We start from the raw sequence: 9313 nt of genomic DNA, 5'->3' as shown, positions 1-9313 counted from the left end.
TCATAGGTTCGTATCAATATTGATGCACCTCACAGCTAACTTTAGAATTGTTATGGCTTCTTTTTCATCATACCCCAAAAAATTTTTATCGACCATCTCACGGAGCCTTCCTTGTGAATTTGTGACAACAACCTGCAGCAATATTTATCTAATGCTATCAGCTTGTACAGAGATTGAAAATAAAATTCTCTTGCACTTTTTTCATGCATATACTATATGAATTACCGAGACAAAATTAATGCTTAATAAGTGCATAAATAGGATATACCTGCTTAAATTTGACAAGAAAAGGGAAAGGCACAAGTCTGCTTTGTTTGCTTACCTCATCTACAAGATAGTCTAACTCATCCTTGTTCAATTTTTGTTCCGCATTTCTCCTCCCACAAACAATTTCGAGTATAACCACCCCATAACCATAAACATCATATTTATATGATATGGTTCCGTACATAAGGTACTCAAGAGCCACATACCCGCTGTATCATTAAGAAGCATCTTGCAAAATCAACATCAAATATTATTAGAGCATACATTATTACTCTCAATGCAACCTTCTATTTTAGAATCATACTTCTGTCTCATTTTATAATATGTAATTAAAAGCAATTTTATCGAAAAACTAAGATAAAAGAGAAAATGTGTCATGGCCTACTACTTTATTAGTTTACTTACCTTGATGCTTTCTTCTTTCATGCCCTTATTAAATTGATTATCTTGTAATCCTCTGCATAGAGGACTGAATTTCCCAAATCTGATATTTTAGACTTTAGGCCTCCATCAAGAAGGATATTCGTAGGTTTAATACCATTATGAACCATCTTCAAACTAGGTCCTCTTGGATGCTCTTCATGTAGGTACTTCAAACCCTTCGCTATTCCAAGGCATATATTATATCTAGCTTCCCAGTCTAATGTGATCTTGGATTTTGATTCTGCAAATTATTAAGTCGCTACTTCAATTCCCATATAATTACTTTGAGGGAAAAATAAATAAAGCCATCGTTTAACCTTAACCAATGACACTTTCATCATCAGTTTTGGTATCCTACAAAAAATACATACATATATCTATATGTATATATCATCCAGAAAAAAATATTTTCAGAATCATTCAGGACAATATCACACATCGTGTTCAAGATGATTCTGGGTAGAATTCTCTCCAATGAAAGAATGACCATATGTGTATATATTATGTTATAAGTCATGTGATTTGGAACAGGATTTTTTCTTTTTTCTTTTTTTTGAAATAGAATAAAACACTTTTGAGTAACTGCAATTTTGTATATTTTAATCAAAAAATCAATAGAAAATGAGACACTTAATTAATTCATCTCTAGATAATAAACTCTTATACGATTTCTCTTTTTTTTTCTTTTTTGTGTGTTTTGTGTGTGTGTGTGTGTGTGTGTGTGTGTTAGTATTTGAAGCAAAACGCTGGAGATATGATAGTAAGTATAGAAAATGAATACCACCGAACAAGACATCTTGAAGGGATCTGTTTGCCATATGTTCGTATATGAGCAAATACATGTCCTTTCCAACATAGACATCAAATAGTCGAACCAGATTCTCATGTGCCAATTTTTGTAAGCTATTATAAAATTCACTTTTCGTTTTGTTGATCCCTTCAATCGAATTAATGAAAACCCTCTTCACACCTACATTATATTCTGGCGTCAGTTGAGCCTGTATCCATTCAATTGACAAATTATTATTTATATTTTATATTAAAAAAAAAAGAAACAAATTAATATTTGTATTTTATATCCAAGTTAACCTTTACTCAATAGATAAGGATATGAAAATTGAAGGTGGTTCCATGAACCAAAATAATTGACAAAAACAATCTATGACAAATTATTTTGGACATTGAATGGGTCCATCTAGCAATGTGCAAATAATATAAGAAGTTACATTTATATATATAGATATATTTTGGGAAAGAAATTATGAAAAATTATGACCATGGATGATTCATGCATCGTTAGGTGTCCTGCAGACAAGATAGTATTAATTAGACAAGAGTTGTTCTCAAATACATTGGTAGGTAGAAACTGCCCTTTAAAAATTTACCCTATAAACTGTCCCGGAGCCCCCTTTACAAAGCCCCCTTTACCGATCTCCATTTCTTTGCTGAATTTTCCAGTCGCATCTTTTAACTGTTTGAGGGTGACAGGCTTCTTTTGACCTACATTTTTTTCTGTTCCATAAAAAATTACAAAAAAAGAAAAAAGAAATTAAAGAAAGGATAAAATGATACTTAAACGTATATATAATAAACTGATTGTTTGTTATCCTATATCCATAATGTTGTAGTTTATCTTACCGTGAAGCTCTTCTTTTCGAAACCAGCCCATTGCCCAAGCCAAAGCCAGCAAAAGCAGCGCAGCAAATACTATTGAAGCCAATGTAATCATTGAAATTTCTAAAGGAGACAGCTTCTTACGTTTGATTTTGAACTCTGATTAATGTTAGGAAAAAAAAATTATTAATGTTAGATTTTCTCAGGTTCTTAATTAAAATAATTTTAAAAAAAAGTGTTAGAGCTTCTATTTAAACAATCAAAATTTCTCGTATGCTTAATAATATTCACCGAAAGGAACATAAAAATTAATTTAGTAAGACATTTTACCAGGAGTTACAGTGATGGCCGAAATAAGAGGCCCACTAAAACGAGTTCGAAGATTCCCACTAGAAGAAGATAAATCCACCGTGGAGCCTTTTCCAGCCCAGTGCAAGTGGATCTCCAACACACCATTATCAGCAACATTTGCTGTGAGATTTGTTTTTACTACAATTTTATTTGGACCTCCTGCGCTCTCTTTGATGTTGAAATCTGTTAATTGCCTCTCACCTTATAATAATTTACAAGAAGTTCTAAGTTCCTCAAAAATTGAAATTGGCAAATTTTGACAATATTACAGAGTAGAAAAAATATTGGTTATTTACCTGTATATCAACATGGAAAATCCTTTTCATTGAACTGCTATGCTCTTCATCTTCAGCATAAACAATTTCAGCAAAATGAAGTGTGACATTGTATCTACCTTTACGCAAACAAACCCCATAATACTTTAGGGAGGTCGGAGAGAGGCGAGCCTTTTCATATAGAGGTGCGTCAGCTACTGAAATTCCACATTTCGCTCTTTTGATATAATCACTGGAATTCAAAGATGTTGACAAAAAGCCTCCAGAATTGCTATAAGCCCAGTTTCCTTTTGGGCTTACAAAAAATTGTGATGTTTCATTATCATTGTCATATTGATGCCCATCAATAAATGTTCCCTCACCACCACAATTAATGAACAATGAATATTCTGGAGATCCAATAAGCCCATTCTTTCGTAATCCGAAATTTTAATTTAATTACTAGGTTGACCAATAAATAATGAAAACTTAAAATTGAAACATTCATCATTAGATCAGCAATGCACATATATTTTAATAATAAATTAACATACTCCTATGTTTCCCTTTAGGACACCCTTTCCCTTTCATCTGATTCCAAAAATTAGTCCTCGAATTTTGACCATCAAATTGTTAAGAAATCATTTACCAAAAAAGAAAAAAAATTTGTGAGAATTTCTCCTAGTTATTTAGCACAACAGAGCAAACAATAACCTACATATTTGGCAGAATGGGTTGATTACAGCAATTAAAAAGGTTCCTGCAAAAACGAGGATTAATTAATAAGTTTCATAGCTGAAGTTCAATCTACCCTATTTACAGCAATTAAATTTACCAATGATATCGTGTGTGTGTGTGTGTGTGTGTGTGTGTACATATATATGTATAGAGAGCGAGAGAGAGCAGAAAGAGAGAAATTTGAGAAATCAGTGTTAATCCTTACAGATTTTCCGAATTTTTTCTCAGTAATTCGGAGTCGAACTTCAAAAAGTTGTTGTTGGAAAGATCTCTGAGATATATAAATACGTGGACATGTAATGACATTAGTTCCCATATTACTAGGTCATGAGAGAATAAACGATCCCTTACAACATGTAGAGGGTCATATGCTAATGCTTTCAATAATTAATAAATTATTGAAAGCATCAGCATTCTAAAACAAATTATGAAATTTAATTATATGCCATTATGACTGAATTATGCTATTCACCATATACTGTGATATTGTCATGGTTCATGTTGATAGTAGGCTCAATACTGGCCTCATCTCACTATCTATTTTTGCTATTGTTATGGTGATATCTCATTTAAGAACATCAATAAAGAACTAAAATAAATTAAGTAAAAAAAAATTTAATTGCTCTTTAAAATGAAATAAAACTTTATCATTACTCAAACTATAATGGAATATAAAAATGGAGATAAAAAATCATCATCCTAAAAACATAACTTTGTACATCATATATATATATACACTTTATCTATCTATCTATCTATATATATATATATATATATATATGATTACATGGTTTCAAAGTTTTGAATAGTAAAACATTACGTGATGTGACTCCATTTAGCTGCACCAATCCAAGCTGGGATTCTCCCATTAAGCTTATTATTTGCAAAAGACCTGAGCAAAATATTGACCACAGATAACATGATTTATATCCGCAAGAATGTTTGAAATAGAATACCTATCTTGCACAAAATAAGCTCATTAGATATCATGTGATTCAAATATATGCATATAGACAGAGTGATATATACAATGATTCAAAAGTAAACGCGCGCACACACACACACACACATATATATATATATATATATATATATAGCATCATATGAAGTGTGGATTATGTTTGCATCCACACAATGTCCACAAGTTAGCTAGCGTCCTCACTTGATATATATATATATATATATATATATTTGCTACAGCTGGGAGTTGTCCTTCATCATAACGTGGATACCTAATATTTTTATACATAGGTAACATGTTGCTTAAGTTAAATGTTCACATTATAATAGAAGCTTCTATTATTAACTATTAGACAGCTTTAAAGATTAATAATTGAAATTATATTTATGGTTCATCGAATTTTCAAAAAATTTATTTTTTTTAGTATATCACTAAATTTATATTAAATTGCTAATTAATTTTAAATTGTAGTTAGAGTACGATCAAATAGATAACACAAAAAGACCAATATAAGATTCACATATGTATTAAAGCAAGGAGAACCGATCCTATATAAACATATGGTAAAGACTTTATAATATTGTTATGGCAAAGAAATTTTATATGGCAAACTACATTATTTAAATGATATTACATTAAACCTAAATATGTTTTTATTGTTTTAAAAAAATAAAATTTAAATGAGGAAATAACAATGTGCTATAAGATTTGCAAGGGATCTACTGTAATAATTATAAAAGGTTGATTGAATATATTTTAAAACCTTATTAATATACATATATATATATATATATAGATATATATTGTTTTTTTTTTCCCTAAATGGCAACAATATGGATGATGTGGCTTGCAATATATTGGATGTTTTGAACTCTTTATGGTGTCTTTACCCAGACACACATAGACACACACACACACACACACACACATATATATATATATATATATATGGAGAGAGAATTAGTTCATATTATGATGTCCTAATAGCCTATATGAACTTAATATTGAAATATTAAAATCCTAAGATAAGCATGATTATGTATTTATATAATATATATGTTTATACGTTTATGATTTCCCTTACATATAGGTTAAGTTTAAATCATTGGTCAAAAGTTCTGGAATATCACCGGTTAAGTTGTTGAAGCTCAAGTCTCTGCAGAATAAAATTATGTAAAGCATATATTATTAATCTGGAAATTTGACGAACAGATGTTTCCGCTTAAATTAATGCTTGACATTATTAATGAAGCAAAACCGTTTTTTATAGACCTCATATTAAATGGATAATAAATATAATAACTTACAAATGTTTTAATGATGACACATTAAAAAGGTATCTAGGAATTGCACCTGTGATCTCGCAGTTTCTCATTACCCTGTAGAAACCAGATGAGGTTGTGGGGATCAAATATCATAATGTATATACGATAGTTCCTCGTAGTAGATATTTCCAACCTATAGTGAAAAAGGCCTAACAAAAACACAAAAATGTCACGGAAGAATATTTTTTTTCTCAAACAAACAATTCCTTTTTCTAAGTAAAAGAATATACAATTGTTTTTTTTATTTTTTTATTTAAAATACACATCCCAAAATGCAATGAACCAGTAATTTGGATTAAAAGAAAAATCTTTTTTTTTTATCATTTTTTATTATCTTTTCTACGTTATTTAATACACAGTAAAATTTTTCTGATATTTTTAAGTATCGGAAAAAATATAAAGCCATTATGAATTTTTTTTTTTTTTTGATCCTTTTTAAACACTTTTTCATTCTTCAAGCGACTTGTCTTTTTTATTCTTTGAAGAAAATATTTTTATTAGCATAAAAAATATAATTTATTACAATAAAAACTATTCAATGCAAGTTTATCAACATCTATTAAAAAAATTTATATCATTTTAAATAAAAATCTATAAAAGTCTATAGGATTTTTTTTTATAATTTTGTATACTCAACAAAAATCAATAAAAGTCTGTGATCTTACTAAAAGTCATTTACTTAAAATAAAATGAAAAATCTTTTAAAATTCATATTAAATACACCCCTGATTCTTTAAACTTGTTCAAAATTCTCAATATTTATATAAACTCTTTTTTTTTTTGTCATAAATAGATAATGGTTTTTTTGTCATAAAGGGATAAATGTTTGCTAACAAATATTTTTCATGCAACTCATAGTATAATAATTAATTAATTTACTTACAGATTAGTTATGTCGGATAGGTTTGAAACCGGTGGGAATTGGAAAGAAGAGTACAGCACACCACTTATCATCCTGTAAAAAATAGAACAAATAACCAGGTGCTTGATTTCTAATATTTATTTTTTTATATTAAATTTTATTTTTTTGAAAGATTTTACTTTAATTATGTATAATTGGTTTGGCCTTTAAATAATAGTTAGACTTCTCATATAATCACAGGATTAAAAGAGAAAAGAAAAAAATTGGGTATAACATTGCTGCAATGTTAAAGAAAACGTACATCAAATTGATAATTGTTCCAAACTATATTAAGTCTTGGGATTCCACCCAAAAAGTTCAACCGATTATACTCTTTAGACTTTCCAAACTTAGCCAATGAAAGACTAGGTTAGTATACTTTAACACAAAGTCGAAAACTATTTGTAAAATGAATTTCATTTCATAAACTTTTTTTCTTTACGTCACTATAAATAAGTACTGTCGTTGCCATCCATCATTCATGTATGTTTGATTACTTAAAAGTGTCACCTGTTGCTTTGATTTCAACTTAATTCTACATAATTTTTTTATTTAATGACATATCAAATAACTATAACTTTGAAAAAAAAAAAAACATAAAAATAGATCGTAAAACCATTTCAAACTATTTTTTAATTTTTTTGGTGTTTTTTTAATCTCCTACGCTTTAAATTTGTAGTAAAATTGAAGTGTTTAAAAGACTTTAACTAACACTAATAATTATCATTTGAAATAAATAAATTACATAAAATTAAGTATAAAAAATCAAAAAACAATGTTTTAACAAATAACACCTAAAATGTTACAAAACAAGTTTTTTTTTTCTTTTTTTCTTTTTTTTATTGTCAATAGTTACCAACAAGTTATAGATAGCATTTTATCCACCAAAAAGAAAATGAAAAGAAAAAGTTATTATAGCATGAATACAAACTTACAGATCACTGAGACCTGACAAATTAAATATTTCTGGAGGTATCCTGCCCGAAAAGTCGTTTCCGTAGAGCAAGCTGTATGCATGATAAGAGTAAAAAAAAAATATTTAGCTAAATTACTGTCATTAAAAAAAAAATCAATTTTATATAATAAAAGTTTCTCTTTCTTTTTAATCATTAGATTATTCAAATTCACAACTTCACCTACAAAAGAGAATGTAGCATTGTTATTAGATTGTTTCTGTAAAGAAACATATCACAAAAATTTATAACCAATTTTAATTAACAAGTTAATTAATTAATTAACCATATAAGAAAACTTACAGAGTTCTGATAGAAGTCCAATTAGTAATGAAGTCGGGGAAAGGACCAGACAACGAATTCCCAGATATTGAACTGTATTGACCAATCAAGCGTTTCTTAAATGTTAAACTTAATTAGGCTAGATTACATGTGAATCAACTGTGGAAAAGCAAATTAACTTACAATCTGTGGAGGCCCGAAAGTTTGCCATAACTCTTTGGCAAAGGACCGGTGAAATTATTGGATTGCAACCAGCTGAAGTCACATATTCAAATTTATATATAAACATATCCAACTTCTCACTCTCAATTTTGGTATTTTGGTATTTTTAACACAAAAAAAGATGTTTTTTTTTTTTCTAAAGTATATTTACTGAATTAAATATGTTTTTATGGACATATACTTACAGGGATAATAGTGAAGTCAAATTTCCAAGTGTCGCTGGAAGAGAACCATTGAGGTTATTCTCACCCAACTCCCTTCCATAATGACAATATTGATCTTGTGAGAATGATTTAAAATTGCAAAATTTATCACTTGAACTACTGGTACTGCATATATGTGTGATTGGAAATGCTTACCTGACTGATTTTGAGATACAAAATGTCAACCAAGTTCATTGACTGAGCATTTTTATTTATTTATTTTATTTATTTATGTTCATATTTTCCAATTAAAATTATATATATGAATTTTGTTATTTATCATCGCTAATAATAAATATTAATGGAACATTGCTGATATGATTAATTGATAGTATTTAATCATGAAATGATTATTTATTTCAGAAAATTAAATTGAAAAAGTAAATATAATCATTTAACTTATCAAAAGGATATTAATCCCATTGATAACTATTACGTGACATGATAGCATTTTATATATGTATAAACTTACAGGGATGTAAGGAACTTCAAAGTCCCGAGACTTGCCGGTATGCCTCCACTCAACCGATTGTATGATAAACCACTGCATGTATGAAATAAACATATTTAATTAATATTCTTAATATAATTTTTTATTTCATTTTCATTTTCATTTTAATTATAAAGAAGTTAAGTTGTCATATTTTTATGACGTATCTTTTGTTATTTTTCTTTTATGGTTTTCAACTACTTTAATTTTTAAAATTGTAACAAAATTAAAACTTATTTATTTATTTTGTCTTAAGAAGTGTGTCTAGTTTATAACTTTGCCATCAATTTATTTTTTATTACCAAAGCAGTGAAGATTAAATTTTTCTT

At 28.3% G+C, this 9313-nt stretch overlaps 1 protein-coding gene and 1 long non-coding RNA gene across 2 annotated transcripts; both read right to left on the bottom strand.

Moving 5' to 3' along the window:
- On the bottom strand, positions 1-3500 carry LOC132804035 (probable LRR receptor-like serine/threonine-protein kinase At1g53440). The gene is made up of 7 exons (XM_060817931.1): positions 3464-3500; positions 2952-3319; positions 2635-2746; positions 2329-2463; positions 2076-2202; positions 323-476; positions 1-132 (listed from the first exon to the last, which is right to left on the bottom strand). The coding sequence occupies exons 1-7, from the start codon at positions 3498-3500 to the stop codon at positions 1-3; spliced, it is 1065 nt and encodes a 354-aa protein (XP_060673914.1).
- Positions 3501-5690: 2190 nt separating this feature from the next.
- LOC132803609 (uncharacterized) lies at positions 5691-7847 on the bottom strand. The gene is made up of 4 exons (XR_009638823.1): positions 7770-7847; positions 6817-6888; positions 5916-5987; positions 5691-5764 (listed from the first exon to the last, which is right to left on the bottom strand). It is a non-coding gene; the product is annotated as an uncharacterized LOC132803609 (long non-coding RNA).
- Between the last annotated feature and the right edge of the window lie 1466 nt (positions 7848-9313).

Source organism: Ziziphus jujuba, chromosome 1, assembly GCF_031755915.1.
Source record: "Ziziphus jujuba cultivar Dongzao chromosome 1, ASM3175591v1".
NCBI lineage: Eukaryota > Viridiplantae > Streptophyta > Magnoliopsida > Rosales > Rhamnaceae > Ziziphus > Ziziphus jujuba.
This window is presented reverse-complemented; position numbering and strand designations above follow the sequence as displayed.

Bases quoted from the DNA above. Each gene is read 5' to 3' on its own strand.
- LOC132804035 (XM_060817931.1), bottom strand. From the start codon at position 3,500: ATGAAAGGGAAAGGGTGTCCTAAAGGGAAACATAGGA. The intron at 2,747-2,951 runs GTAAATAACCAA...GGTGTGTTGGAG, and splicing joins TTTTCCATGTTGATATACAG to ATCCACTTGCACTGGGCTGG. The intron at 2,464-2,634 runs GTAAAATGTCTT...AACATTAATCAG, and splicing joins GGCCATCACTGTAACTCCTG to AGTTCAAAATCAAACGTAAG.